The sequence below is a fragment of the Zosterops lateralis genome (genome assembly GCF_965231275.1).
Source record: "Zosterops lateralis genome assembly, chromosome: 15".
In the NCBI taxonomy this organism is placed as follows: domain Eukaryota; kingdom Metazoa; phylum Chordata; class Aves; order Passeriformes; family Zosteropidae; genus Zosterops; species Zosterops lateralis.
Genome location: NC_139775.1, coordinates 10021283 through 10036904, shown reverse-complemented (window position 1 = coordinate 10036904; position 15622 = coordinate 10021283). Strand labels below are relative to the sequence as shown.

Here is a 15622-nt window from a genome sequence, read left to right as displayed (position 1 = left end):
ATTATTGCCTGAAGTTTACAGTCAACTTGCACTTGGAACATGTAAAACCTTACCTGAGCTGATACATCACTAGAAACTGAATTTGAGGAGGGTGGCTACAAAGAAAAGATACTTTCATTAAATACAATCTCATATCAAAGAGGGAAAGCTTAACATAAAATGTTAAAATAAAATCTTACCTTTGCTCTAACATATGCTTTCCTTATTTTTAACCCTAGTTTTTGAGCTAGTTCTTGGGTAAGCTTAATCACACTTTCATCCTAAAAGACATAAATAAAATTTCAGAATTTACATGTAGTCATCAAGCAAAGACATCTGTTTATATCTCAGTCTGTGTTCTGCAAGATCCCTATGTGCAGGATGTCTCAAAATGCAGCTTCATTCTTTCACAAACACAGAACTGAAACCAGATCTGAAAATACAGCTACCCTCAAGCAAAAACTATGTTGACAGAAAATGGACAGTATCCTCCTTCTCCTTTTATCTGGATTTAAAATCATATAAAAGCTTTCCAAAATCACAGAAATTCAGAAGTGGTTTTTTGGGTGGTTTTTGCTTGTTTTGGGTTTGTTTTTGTCGTTGGTTTTCGTTTGTTTGGGTGTTTTGTTTGTTTTTGGGGGTGGGTGTTGTTTGTTTATTTGAGGAAGGCATTCGTTCTTTAAGGGGGTGGAGGTTTATTTTGTTGTTTTGCTTTTTTCCTGATTACCATACAAGCTACTACATGATATTGATAAGTATTTAATGAGCCCTCTGTATTTTGGGAGGCATTGCATCATACAAGTAGAATTGAAAATGTCATCATATTTCTCTCTGTCCTACAGTATAACTACCCATTTAAATTACTTTAAGATTTATTCAGATCACGCCCTGAAGCTAGAAGAAGCTATTTATAAAACTTACATAAAGGCATATTAACCTTAAGCAAAAACATTCAGATCTGGAAGTGCAAAGTGAGGATCCAAAGTCCAAAGTTACACATTCAGATGAGCTGTTTATGTCATTGGAAACAAAACTGAAACCTTCTCTCTTATCAAGAGGCAAACCTATGCCCAACACTTTGTCTAGTGGCTCACTGTAGTTTCGATGCAGCAAGTCAGTATTTTATCCTGTGATCAGTCTATTCTGAGCAAAGCATGTAAAGATCCCATCAGCATGTAAATTCAATTCAGGAATGCATTTTTGAAGTGAAATCTCTTAATCAGCCTCACTCGCAGCATTTTAGTTTGCATTATGAAGGGTCCCAGAGAACAAAACTGGGTTTAGGTGGAATTAAAGCCCTGAAGGACACAAACACTCATGGAAAGCAGATCCTCAGGAGCAACATTTCAGTCTACAGACCATCTCCACACATGCACACCACACAGTGCCTGCTATCACAGACAGAGCCCCACATTTGGGGTGCACAGCAAGTGATTCACAGCCAGGACAATGCACTGGTACCACGGTTACTAATGTTACTTGGAAAGCTAAAATGCAGTTATCAAAAGAATAAATGTACATTATAATTATGGTGGGGTTCTCTTCATGTCATAGAGAGTTTTTAACAATTAATTCAGTGGTTCTAGTGCTTATTGCAAGCATTCATGGCACTTGACCCCCACTGCATTTCTTCTACTGAAATTTAACACAAAAAACTGAGCTTGGGGACCATAATCTTTGCCCTCAGTCTGGACTTCCACAAGAAAAAATAAGGCTTGAGAAATAAAAAATATTTTATTGCATTAAAAAAAACCCAAACCAGAAGAAACAACCTTGGTCTTAAAATAAGTGTATGTTTCAAAACTTTAAAAATAATCACCAATATACAATTTACCCACCTGTGGTACAGCAAGAGAACATTTTGCTACAGCATCATAAGCCTTCTTATAGCTTCCCAATTCATTCAAAGCTTTTGCTTTGCGATAGAGAGCTTTGAAATTGTTTTCATTCAATCTTAATGCTACCTCACAGTCCTCTAGAACTTTTTCATGCAATCCCTAGGAGGAGAGAAAAAGAAAAAAGCCACTAATCAGAACTGTTCTACTGTCATGAAAATAGTGAGTTTGAACTGTATTGGACAAAGGTATTGAAGCACTATCAAACACTCACCAAGGCCACTACACAGTGCATTTGGAAGTTTTGCTAAGTCACTAAATTAGGCAACTAAAAACAAGCAGGGCCATCATTATGTAAAATCCAGTAACAGTCACAAAGAAAATTTAGCTCTTTCACAAGAGCCATCTTGTTCCACAGAGAAAAGCAGCCAACTCAGTGCAATCAGCAGTGTAAATGGATAAAAATACTGTTCCATCAAATTCCAAGCCTAGTAATACTCTTTTATGTTAATTCTAGTATTAGCAACTAAAATACCTCAATTATACATGTAAAAAGCTTTTAAAGAACCTTCCAAAGTGATGATTTGAAACATGTCAATCCTTAAACTGCCATCAAGAGCTTTTCACTCACTAGACTTTGTGTCTTCATACCCTGTTTGCATCCTGTTCTGGAGAAATCCTAGTTTAAACAGAAACTTACCATATTTGAATAACACGCGATCCTGTTCACATGCAGCTTCTCTAAAACATCATCAGAAACATGGATTTCTTCTGAATTAGCATAATCAGCTATGTTTATAGCTTCTGTATAATGATTCAGTGATCCTCTCCAATCACCTTCTTGATATACATCATTTCCTTCATGAAAAAGATTTCTAACAAGATCTCGTATAAATAACTGCAACAGAGAAAATAAAAACTCATCAACAGCAGTTGCTTATCTCCCATACCTCCAAGGAAAACTTTAAATAGAAAACTTATACTTCTAACTTCATGTAATCTGAGTAAAATGCAAAACTTTTGTCTACATTAGTGTTTTTCTTCTGACATTTTTCCAAGACAATCTCAAAGATGCATCTACGTGTTCCATATAGTCTTTCAGCAAGCAGCAGCCATAGCAGCTGGCAAAGCAGGAGAACACAAAAGATGCTTTTGCAAAAAGGCTCTTTTAATCAAAATGTGAATGACTGCATTTTTATCTAATATGTTCTCAAATCCAATGAAACCACCTTACCACTGGAAAAAAAAAAAACTAAAATGATGAATCTGAAAATACAAGCCAAAATTATGCAAACCATAACACATACAGAAACAAAATCTGTGCTGAAGGTTTCTGTGACTGAAGTCCTTTTATCTTACTTCTGGAGTGCTACTCTGAACTTTACTTAGAATAGCACATAGTTTTACTCCATTAATGCCCCAAATTTATCCTCAACACCAATACAGAAAGATTTCATTTAATTTCCTGTATGACTAAATTTAGGACACCCAAATATCTGAATACCTGTATCATAATGTTAGTAGTTGTTCACTTCCAATACTGAGACTTTTTAAATTACCATTCATATTATATCATCACCTAAATGATCAAAACCAAGATTAACTATAATAATATAGGTCTATGTTAAAAATCCTTCTAGAAATTAAAAAGTCATTTAATTACCTCATATTGTTCTTGTGTCCCTGGATAGGGTAAAGTGGATCTAGAAAAAAAAAAATTACAAGCTTCACTTATTATACATATTGCTTAAAAGACAATCACACTGAGGAATGCTGGTTCTTAGTAAAAGCAGCCTTGCTTCTGCAACAGGCAAATCTCTGAATTTTGCCCACAGCCTGCACTGAATAAGGAAAAGTGCTGTAGATGAGTTTTCATTAAAAACTGAGCTTTATTACTAATGGCTCACTTTCTTTTGAAGTTACATGGTCAATCTGAACTCTGCTGTTAAAAACGTGTTAAGGTTTTGAATGTTTTGAGAGTTTAAGACATCACTATTCTTTGTTTAAAAGCATTTTCCTTCCTCTCCTCCCTTGTGCAGAACCATGTTATAATAGATGAGGAGAACTGCAATCTTCTAGTTAGTACTATAAAATGACAAATTATCTGTCAGAAATCCACATTAATTTTAATTAAGTCGTACCAATGACACAACAGGAATTTTAGGAGTTCTTTCATATGACATTCAACAGAGATTTTCTCTAGGACAGAAAAAAGGTCTTTACTTCTACATTTTCAGGAAGAAAAGCAGGAATCCTTTCCTTTTGCATACAAGTTAACTGAGATTCAGTTTTTAAATAGTTTTTAAATGGTCAGGATTTTGTGGGGAAAGGTTTCGTCATTGGGTTTTTTTGGTGGTTGGTTGGCTGATATTTTGTTTTTGTTATCTAAGAATGCCATATATGAGCAGTGAAATTTCAAAATTATTTTAAGACAGCCAGGAACTTCAAAAGAATTTGGCATTGACCCAAATGAAAATTAAATACTCAGATGATTTCTCAAATGCTTAAATTTTAGCTCCAGAGAGTTTAAACATTTAGGTAGTGGTGAGCAAACCCATCCCTTTCAGTAGCAACCTAGTTTTAGGTGTAGCTATTCTTAAGATGGATTATCAGGCTAGCAACATTTTCTACCCACAAAAAAAAAGATTAAATGCTATTTTTTCTCAAAGGCAGGAAAGGAATAACCTCTCACTTTCAATTTGCTCTGTTTAGGAACAAAGAGATGTGCTGTCTTTTCTTTAAAGCTGCTCCCTGTTTAACATGTTAGTGCTAGCAAATATTCTGAGGAAAAATATTAAAGGCCCTTCCCAGAAATACAGGCCCTTCTCAGAAATATATATATACACATGTGAATGAACATACAAGAATAAAAACCACAAAATCATACTCTATAAACTGGAGTCCTTTCTTAATGTCCTGTTGTCTAGTGCTTCTCTCTTCCGACACATTGGACATGTTATCCTGAACATCCACTTTTCGGATATGCCACTCCTCAAAAAGGAAGAGAGATAAATGGCTGTTATAATAGGTTTCAGTGTGCCTTTGGCCCAGAAGGATCCACTCTCACACCAACACTGAGTCCATTGTACAAAGATGATTCTGCACCAAGCTTCAGAGAGCACAGCAGAAACTCCTGACGCAGCTGAAGCCCCCACAGAGACAGAGGGAGAAGCCCCAGGTCAAAACCAACGCCCCCCGTCAGTGCCCAGTCACACAATATTTCTGTAGAGAACCTTTCTTCCAGTTTCTAATTTATCATTGGTTTCCACTCACTTCCTCCAGAGGATGCAGAGTCCTATCAGTGTAACTGCACCAAGCTACAAGCCCAGCTTTTCAGGGATTACTGCTAAACTGAGCTGAAGTCTGTTCCCTTTTAAGAGCTTTACACTTTTATTTGCTTGTTGAAGTGGTAATAAACTCAAGATCCTGGTATACTTAATAATAAAAACCACACTGATGAGAAAGCTACCACAAGGTCTAGTTCTACAGCACCTCATCATCCCCCAAGCACTAAGGTGAAACTAGAAGCAAACACTACTGCTTTATTAATATCTACCAGTCAGACAAGGTGAAAACCTTGGACACTTTACCAGTAGCAAAGACTACCCACTTCACTTGAAAAACTGGATTACTTCAATGTAACTCCACATCATCAGCTTGACATTGCAATTCAATTCGTCTCAATCAGTGATTTTTTTTTTTTTTAAGTTTTTCTTTAATTGACTGGATTTACAAATGCTCAAGTTAAACAAGCTAAAATGATCTGCATAACCTTCAATATAAGGCTATTTGAAGTATGTTGTCACAACTGTACATGGTTATGCCCAATTGGGATGGAAGAATGCAACTTATTTTTCATAAAAAAAGACCAGTAGGACAAAGTGTTATTCTCAAAATACTCAAGTTCAGAAAAAGGCTTTTAGCTAGAGGAAATGGGTATGTTTTGTGAAAAATTACTTTTTGTAGGAATTTATAGTTTAAAAAATTGAACCACATGCAGTACATTTCTGTTAGTCCTGAGACTAAGTTTAAAAGAGCCAGAATTTTGTGCCAGGTTGCCATTTCACATCACATCACTGGCAGATGAATGAAAACAAAGTAAAATGAAAAACAAACTAACCCACAGCAAACTCCACAAAATCCCAACTGAGAACAGAAGCAGGCTGAAGAAGATACCAAACTCTCTCTGAATCATTTCAGAGAATGTTGCCTGAATAAGGCAACAAACTAACGAATTTTCAGCTCTAATAATGTTTACAAACCTTTTTCAAAGCTCCTTAAACAAATGTATCAAGACTAGACTGCTTCAAGTCATTATGAATTAGTCCTGTTGTAATAAGTTCCTAAAATGAGCATGAAAATGAATAATTTTCTAAACAAATTACTGGAAGGACTCCAAGGTCCCCATTTCACCTCACTTCCCACTGTGACCTCAGTAAGAGCAAGCTTTATAAAAAACATGAATATAAAACTCAGTCTTTAGATAAATACCATGGACAGCTGTGATAGTTCACTAACAGGAATTTCTCAGCTATTGCTTGCTTGGGTATATAAATAGCCCTCAGTAATCTACTCTCCAGAGAGGAACTAACTGTTTCTCATGTCATTTTATGCATCACCTTTTTTCCATAAGTTAGTAATACATCAGATGTATTATTATGATTGATATATATATATATATATACACACTATGATATATGATAAAGGTTTTAATAAATGACAGTGTATTCAGGAAGAAATCAAAACATAAATGCCTAAAGGACATTTTATTTGGCATCTGAATAGTTTTTATTTACTCGCTCATGGATTAGGTTTTAGAATTCAAACAAAGTCTTGTAAGAATAAGAAATTCTCGCACTAATCAAAGAAAGTATGAATATTAGCACATGCTTTCCCTCAGAAGAAAGCTTTGAAAAACACATTTTAGTCCTGTGAATTAACAGCTGACAATACAATACCTTGCCACACAAGAGGGAATACGCCACAATCTGGGGAAATATTACAATCAGCTTTACTAATTTTAAGAAATCCCAGTATTCCATCCCAACTTGCGCAGACACAAAAAAAGTCCAAAACTGTAACACCTGCATTTATCACCTCTAAGAACATTAGAGAACAATATATTGAACTTGAGGATGTGCAGATCCACAACAATCAAGTTAATGGAAATGTTACAAACTGGCATTGCATATATAAGACTAGCTAGCAAATGATGAACCATATGTGAGTGCTGAAATGTATTATTCAAAGCAGTTTTCTATTTTTTTCCAACTCATTTGCATCCACAAGCTATTCAGACAAAAATTATCTTTCCTTAGAATACTTTGACAATCAAATTGCCCCAATAGTTGATTTTACAGAGGATTTAAAATTGTTTCAGGTAGCACCTTTAACAGTATCTCTTTCACCCGAATTTTCCTTATATCCTCTGAAGCAACCAGAAACATATTAAGACTCAGTTATATACAAGCAAATAACAATCATGTCTTGCCTTTTAATGTCATCCATCCACTTTCCAGGATGAAACCCCCACCTATGTAGCAACAGCCCTTCTCCATTTACAGGGATAGAATTGAAAGAAAAATAAACTTATATACATACATACATACATTTAAACAGTCTAAATGCTGCTTTGTTGTTTGAAAAATTACAAGAAAAGCAAAGCCTCTACTGTTGTTTTTACTCTTCATGCAATTCACTGAGAGAAACAACCTAAAGTAAAGAAAAAACAGGAGGGGAGCTGAAAAAAAGGAAGGCAGCCTAATGTATCACTAACTAACAGCACAGGCAGAACTAATTGTTACATTAAATGCAGTATTTCCACAACTGCTGCTATGAGACCAATACAAGCTCAATTTACTAAATGCAGTGAAGGAAAAAAAAAAAAAAAAAAAAAGCTGCCTAGACATTTTAAAGAACAATTTATCCTGTTTTATCTTCATCACAGGCTTTAATTCATCCTGTTTCCCAGAAACAGGAGCCAAGTGACAGCGAGGACTCTGCCAGGAGCTGGGGACACCTTTTCTGACAGATGCTGGTCCAGCCACACAAACAGGAGATACCAAGGACAACAGGTCTGTGCCAGTGCAGGCAGGCAGGAACACCTCCACTGCTCTCTTGTACAAAGCCATTTATGCCTCTTACTGGTAATTTCCCTTCCTTCCAGCACATGGCAAGGCAGTTTTCTCCCTTTCTGTATTTTAGCACTTCTAAGGCATTAAAGATAAATTTTGAAGGACATTCATGTTATCTAGCATATACCATGTGCCACATCCAGGCACAAGAGCTTTGAGCACAATTCCTAGACTATCTTTGCAAAGCAAATCTCTGGAACACGAGTAAATAAATTCATACAGAATATAGAAACTGTGTTTTTCTGTAGAAAGAATATAGGCCTTGACTATTGTAAACAGGAAGGTGCCACTATGCAAAACTATAGAGAGTTGAGCCTTTCCATTTCTGACCTGCAGGACCAGAGAGCAAAATTCAGTCCCATGGAACAGGGAAGGACTGATCTTTCTCCTCTTGCACAGAGTTTTGCAGATTGTTTCTTTAGAGATGAATGGAGAATGCTTTGAAAATGCATGACATCATTTGGGAACCAGAACTACTCCCCCCTGGGAATTAATGACCTTCAGCTGACCAAATAATTCTGTTATTGTTTGTTATAGATATTTATGGCTCTGGCTATTATAAATAAGTTAATATTCTCTGCACCTTCAGGCCTAAATGCTGAAAACAACTGGAAGTCAGTTGTTGATCCTTGATGCATTTCTCTCTCCACAGAACTAAAACTTACAAAGCAAGGATAGTGTATAGGTGTGTTCTTTTAAATTACAGGAGCATACCCTCCTGCCATGAATCACCAAGTTCACTATTAACACATTTGCTGGGTTACAGGAATCTCAAATTAGATCTCTGTACAGTACAAAGCACATTGAAAATTTTATCATTACTGCAGTTGACAGATGTCTACCAGGCTCAGTGGTTCAGCTGAATCACAGAATAAAATCACACCAAGTGAAGAGACTCCCCTCCTGTATTCTAGCATCAGCCTTCTCCCCCTCAATTCTGGCAGAAATTAACCCATTATCTATAACATCATATTGTCAAAACTTTGGTCAGTCTATGTAACCAGAAGCTTGTTTATAAAACACCACCACAAACAGTTCACCAATGTTTCCATACAGGAAAACTGTACTCCAGAGGAGAGAAGCTACACCCAGAATAAAGGGAATACTGCAAAGAGAAGAGCAAGACTGAAACAGAACCAGCAGGAGTGAAGATATGACTAAGAGGCAGGCAATATAAACCCCTCTCACCTAGCAGAAGTAAAAGCCTATCTCTGCTGCTGCCCCCTGCACCACTAACAGCAGCAACAAGCACAATACATTCAGGCTTTTGGATCCAAAAGATACCTACGTGTAATGCCCACCCCGGGGGCCCAGGAAAGCAGAACTCTGCCTCGACAGAGCCAAGTGACAAGTGGCACACAGGCAGCTACACCCAAATCACTTCCCCAGGAGATGCCACTGACACAAACAGCTACACTACCCCTACCTCCAACCAGCCAAGGATCTAGCTGGACATCAAGTACGTGCCATCCCAGAATAAGCTTTGCCAGAAAGCAGACTTGTCAAAGCCGTTTTATTGCCCATCCCAACCACCTGACAGATTAAAAGCATAATTACAGATAATAAACTGCAGTGCAAACTAAAGCATGCCTTACAGAGATTGTAAACTGCTCATCAGATTTGGATTGGCATCAAAACAAGGAAGGGAAAATAGAAACCTCAATACAAAATCCGTACAAAACAAATGTGTTCTTCAGAGAGCAAAAGCACAAAAGACTTTATGTTCATGTTCACGCATCATTGAGCTGTTGTATGAGACATTTCAAACATGCAAGATGCTGGGGGAGAAACAGGAAACACATTACACAACACATTTCAATAGTTCTGAGTTAACTCCTCTGCCTAATCTAGTACTTCTGGCCACAATCACAGAATTCTGCTATGTCAGCTCAAAAAACCACTTAACACAGACGTAACGCAGTTCCACTTTTTATTTCTAAAAAGTGAACTTGACTGTAGTCAAAATGAAATATCTGAATAAAAGTAAACAGTAAGCAGCAATTTAAGACCTATTCATTTCTCATTCTTTACTTACCTTTGGTATTTAGTCTCCTCTCACTTCCTCCCTTATCCACAAAATAATAAGATAGTTTTCAAGATTTATTTTCTATTTTCACGGCTTTGCTACATTTTTTTTTTTAAATCCATGTAAGGAACAGGAGAGAACAAAGACGCTTTGTGAAGTCACTTAATTTCCCCAAGAAATTAAGAAGAGGGGCTGGAAGACTTCGGTTTACAGTTCTCTCAGATATTTCAGTAAAGAACAGATCCAAAAACCCAACTGAAGGAGAAGCATCTTAGCAATAAATCCAGATTTATCAACAGGATTTGAACCAAGATAAACTCTGACACTCGGTTTTGATGATCTGCTACAGGTGACTACAATCGACAATATTTGAGTTTCGTGGCTGGTTTTGGTCCTGGGGTTGGTTTGGGGTTTCTTTCCCACTTCCTGTCAGACAGTTCTGACTTTCCGTAAGGAAACGCTCCCAGCGCTGCCGGCGGAGCTGCCCGGGCACACCGGAGGCGCGGGCCCGGGCCCGTTCGGCGGGCCGAGGACCGGCAGCAGTCCCCCCCCGCGCACCTGTCAGCGCGGACAGCCCCGAAACTCCTCCCGGGGGCCGCGGGCAGAGGACGGGCCCGGCCTGGCCGCTGTCAGCGCTCTCCGGGATTTGTTCCCGTCACGGCGCAACAGGAGAGCTCCTGCCCCGCCGGCTGTGCCGCCCGGCGCGCCCGCCCGCCGCCTTTGTTCGCGCCGAGCGGCTCCGGCGGCCCGGGAGAGCCCCCGGGGGCCCGGCCCGGCCCGACCGCGGCTCCGGGGCACCGACAGCGGCCGCGGCCGGGCGCACACACGGCCCCCCGCGGGACGGGCACGGCGGCCCCGCGGCTCCTCCTCGGCGGCGAGCGGCGGCCCCGCGGCGCGGGAAGGGACGGGCGGGACTCGGCTCCCCGCGCCCGGAGCGGGGCGGAACGGCAACGGGGCCGGCCGCGTCTGGGCGCCCCCGCCTCGGGCGGAGGGCGCCGCGGGGGCTCCGGGATGCGGCGTGTGGGACCCTCCCCCCGCCCGTACCTGCTGTGAGGCCGCGGGAGCGCAGCGGGAGGCGGGGCCGGCGGGACGGGCGCGACGGCGGCGACGGCGATAACGACACCGAGAACGGCGGCAGCGCCTCCCCCGCGCCGCCCGCACAGCGCCGCCGCCCCCGCGCGCCCCCTGCTGCCGGGAGGCCGCGGGCACAGCCCGGGGGCGGCCTCAGACCGGCGCGAGCAGGGCGGGCTTCCCATTGGCTCGCCACGATTGTTTTGGGAACCGGTGATTCTGATTGGGGGCGGCTGGGAAGTTCTTGGCTGCTGATTGGTTAGCTGACTGCGGCCCCGCCCCCGCGCTCCTTTCCCTTCAGCGGGCCGGAACCCACCCCGGCCGGTCCGTGGCCCTGTGCGGGCGATGCCGTGTGGCGGATTTTACAGACACGGGTACGACCGAGCCCGGGGCTGCTACCACTCGGAGCCGCCGCTCCAGGCAGCGGGACGCGGCGGCCCTTTAAGGCTCCGGTTGGTTCTCCCGGAAGCCGCCTGACGTGGCAGCTCGCGGGATTCCTTCCGCCCAATGACGTCACTCCTGGCCGGGGGGGCGCTGCCCTGAGGGCGGGGAGGCGGCGGGGGCGTGCGGGGGACCCAGGGCTTGGTGTCACCTGGGGTTTCTCATGTCGGAATGCACAAAATCAAAATGCCTTTGCCCTATAAAGGCCTCTGAATGAGCGCGAGGCCCAAGGCCAGTCAGACCAGCGGCAGGTGCAGGCGGGGACACCTCCCCTGGGCCGGGCAGGGGCACACACGCCCTTGCCCACAGAACGGCCGGGCTGGAAATCTCCTCAGTCCTCTCTTAAATGAGAGGAATTGGATTTTCCCCCTTCTGACTGTGGACATAATTGTGTTCTGATAGTGTCATGACGAACATGGTGAAGGGTCTGGAGGAGAAGCCGTTTGAGGAGTACCTGAGGTCCCTTGGCATGTTCAGCCTGGAGGAGACTGAAGTCAGAGACCCTCACTGTGGTCTGGGGGCTCCTCATGCAGGCAGTGGAGTGGTGGACACTCATCTCTGCTCCGGTCACCAGGGACGGGGCTCAAGGGAATGGTGGAAGTTGTATCAGGGGAAGTTTAGGTTGGGTATGAGGAAAACATTCTTCCCCAGAGGGTGGTTGGGTACTGAAGAGGTTCCCCAAGGAAGTGATCACAGCACCAAGCCTGACAGAGCTCATGGAGTATTTGGACAGGGCTCTCAGGCACATGATGGGCTTCTTGGGGCTGTCCTGTCTGTGTAGGACTCAGTGATTTTGTGGGTCCTTTACAACTAAGGATTTTCTGATTCTGTTTCCTTTTTTTGAGCAACATTAGTGATGGCAATGTCAGTAGTGCAGTTGACCAGTTTTGTACAAATACAAATACTGTGGTACAAATACCTACAAATATAAATACCTGCAAATACTGTGGTAACTGATGTAACCTGTATAGTAGCACTGCATAAAGAAATCTTTAGAAATTCTAACCAGTATAATATGAAGATTACCACTAATCAAGATGGGAAGGAATGCAGCCAACTTAGCAGTTTATTGGGTGAAGTTATGCTGATGGAAAGTTCCTTGACCTAGTGAGGCCTAAAACATTAATTATTAATAAATTAATGTATTAAACATTGTTCCACTCTAATTACCACAGAGGGGCTGTGTCTAAATTGTTGAAGCTTTGCCTCGAGGCTTTTCCCAGCTCCAAAGGGTGAATTACCTCCTGCTGATCTCAGCCCTGTTATTCTTGAGACTGTGACAATTCAATCACAGCAGTCAGAGATTAAATAGTTAGTGGTTAAGTGTATAGTATGGCATTTAACAGATCTCTAAGAATCATGGTGAAATTTGGCCTTTGCTTGTTGCAGAATCTAAAGGGACATGAGAGAAACAGAAAAAAAAAGATCATGCATAGAACAACAGTTATATCCATAGATCATACATCATGAAATAGACCATAAAAATGATAAGAAGGCTTATCCAATTCCAAATTACAATTGTTTGAACACTAAGCAGCTTAAGAAAGCAAGCAGCATGATCATTCTCATCCAGAACAACAAACCACTGCTGAGGTAAAACCTTTTGGCTGGTAATAACACAATGAAAATATTAATCTTAGCTGTTAATCCTTTTGATTTATAAGTATTGCATAAATCACGCTGCTGATTTTTCCAAGCCTGCTGATAGGATTTGCTGCATTCTGTTCACCTGGAGAGAATGGCCTGCTGGGGAATTCCTGACTACTTGTAATATAGGCTGCAAATGTCAGCTTGAAAATCACATCAGGTGAAGTTAAATCACTAAAATGTCTTTATAAATACACTGCCTTTCAAATTGTTAGAAAACAAAATAAATTTTGTGTTAGAATTAGGAGGTTATTGAGCAAGTTACTGACTTTAAAAGTTATATTCCTATAAAATCTGGAATAAATTTATGAAACAAAGCAAGCAAAGGGGCTTCTCTTGAACTTAAACCAACTTCTAGAGAGGAGACAAAACCAGTCTGACTTTTTATAATTCAAGTTTTATAAAGTAAATTGGTTTGGAACTCATATTTATTATGTGCTTACCGATCAAGAGGATTGCATGGGTGTGAATGATAGTTCCAGATGAGTGGAAGACAAATAAATTTTTCCAGTGTATTCCTTAATCTGCAGCATCTGAACTCCTTGTCATGCAGCACTTTTTGACATGAGGATTACAGCTCACTGGAATTTCTGATGGGAATAAGTTATTTATGTGTGGAGATAATTCAAGGAATGTACTCCCTTCAAAAAACTTTTGATTTTGCTAGTGTTTTTTGGTTTTGTTTGTTTGTTTGTTTGTTTGTTTGCTTTTTTCTTTAATTTGAATCAAGCTCTTGACCTTTCCCAGGCTCAGAATTACAAAATAAATATTTGGATAGTGACATTGCTCTGTTTCCTCAAACAGTGGTTATGGAATGTATGGTTATTCCAGCTCTGCATATGTCATGAGAAGGAAAATAATCTCCTTGAATAACTAAACCAGCAAAATTCCGTTTTTTCCCTTTAACATCTGTAAAAAGTCAGATGTGATCAGACATGAATATATGTTATAACGACTACCCAAGGAAATATTCTACAACAAAGAATCTATACAGTCTATAAAATTTCACCAAGACAGAGCTTTATACAAAACAGGAGTATGAAAAGGAGAACCCCTTTAGTGAAGTCATATTTGGAGGTGTTGACATGAATTAACCAAACTGAAATACTTCAACCATATTGGAACTTTATGAGAAGAGAAACCTGCAAAATTAAACTGAACTGAATTAGAGTATGAACAATTCCCTTCCAAAGGTGACTTAACCAAAATACTGCTGTTCAGTCAAAGTAATCATGTGTAAATTAAATATACTCTAATGTAATCCATTCTAAAAGTCAATTTGCAGTTAGTGGTTATTCCTTAATTTGCTGCCAGCACTTGACACAGCTCTTTTGCTTAGGATGCCCAGAAGTGAGTGAACATTTCTCTGAGCAGAACAGGAAGATCCATGGCACATTCCTGTAGCCATCCCTGTGGAGGAGGACTCTGGCTAAAGGTACTACCAATATTAGGTTTTGTTTCTGCTTTTTTTGTTGGTATTGATGGATTCTCAATACCTCTGTGATAAAAAATTGATTATTGCCTGCAAGTTAAGCTCTTTGTGGTATTTTATTTGTTCTCTCACGTGCATACCATGTTTTTGAAAACTCTGATCCACTGCATCACTGAAACTGCAACAGCTTTTCCTTTTTAAATGCTAATGAAATTATACATTATAATTTCCAGCAGTTACCAGTCAGATTATGAGTTTGAGCCATGAAAATAGGATGAGTTTTACTTTAGCAGAAACTACATCAGTCTGTATGGGTTTTTTAATTCATGCAAGAAAAAAATATCCTATATATTGTCCATCCTAAGACAACACTTACCTGTGTATGAATAAAGAGATTATGGTGGTGGGTTTTTTTTACTTTTTGCTTATTCTTTCTTAAGCATGTGTATATTATAACTTGATTACCCTCAGACTTGAGTTAGACAGTGTATCAGTATCTTTCAGCTACACAAATGGGACGTTGCAGAGCTGCGTTTGTGACTTGTCAGTCCAACAGCCATCGGAGTTCAGTTGCTTTGTGCACTTGTCCTGGCAGGGACATGAATTCTGCTGTCGCTGCGAGATTGACCGTGGTGGAGGGGGAGCGGAGTGTTTGACAACAGCCACAGGGCAAGTTAAACTGTAACTTTCGTGGTATGAGCCCGAGATTGCCGACGAACCTTTAGTTTTCTTGGGAAACTATGTAGCGTTTTTTAAAATTGATTTAAGATTTCCTGCATGTTAAATTTTTGTTGGAATTGGTGGAAGGCGGTGTAAGTTTTTTGCAACAGATTATATCTTGGATTGATTTCAATGTCTCAATCGTAATCCGCAAAAATGAGACCCCGTAAACAGCCCCTCCGTTACCGCCTTGCCGTGGATTAATTCTCTCACTCCATCCGAGGGAAATTTCGCTGCCATGGACCAGCAGAGGGAGCGAGTCCCTCCCGGGGCGTCTGAGCCGGCCCACGACAGGCGAGGATCAACGATTGCTCTGTGTTGGAAAGTGCAACGTTAA

At 40.7% G+C, this 15622-nt stretch overlaps 1 protein-coding gene and 1 long non-coding RNA gene across 4 annotated transcripts in view; one reads left to right on the top strand and one right to left on the bottom strand.

The window, feature by feature from the left end:
• ZC3H7A (zinc finger CCCH-type containing 7A) overlaps nt 1–11380 on the bottom strand; it is a 26658-nt gene extending 15278 nt beyond the window's left edge. The window contains exons 1-7 of one of the 2 annotated variants that reach the window (XM_083872544.1): nt 11362–11380; nt 4702–4805; nt 3478–3517; nt 2515–2712; nt 1818–1976; nt 180–260; nt 54–95 (exon numbers count right to left, since the gene is read on the bottom strand). In XM_083872544.1, the coding sequence (XP_083728670.1) occupies nt 54–95; nt 180–260; nt 1818–1976; nt 2515–2712; nt 3478–3517; nt 4702–4769 (588 nt within the window). In that variant the 5' untranslated portion in view covers nt 4770–4805; nt 11362–11380. Of the gene's footprint in view, nt 1–53; nt 96–179; nt 261–1817; nt 1977–2514; nt 2713–3477; nt 3518–4701; nt 4806–11018; nt 11118–11361 lie in introns of those variants that run through there. The other variant, XM_083872543.1, reaches the window with a different exon arrangement.
• Nucleotides 11332–15622, top strand: LOC310915574. 2 transcript variants are annotated; one of them, XR_014591181.1, is made up of 3 exons: nt 11332–11419; nt 14473–14568; nt 15060–15622. It is a non-coding gene; the product is annotated as an uncharacterized lncRNA (long non-coding RNA). The 2 variants fall into 2 exon arrangements; XR_014591182.1 differs by lacking the exon at nt 11332–11419 and adding an exon at nt 12702–13079.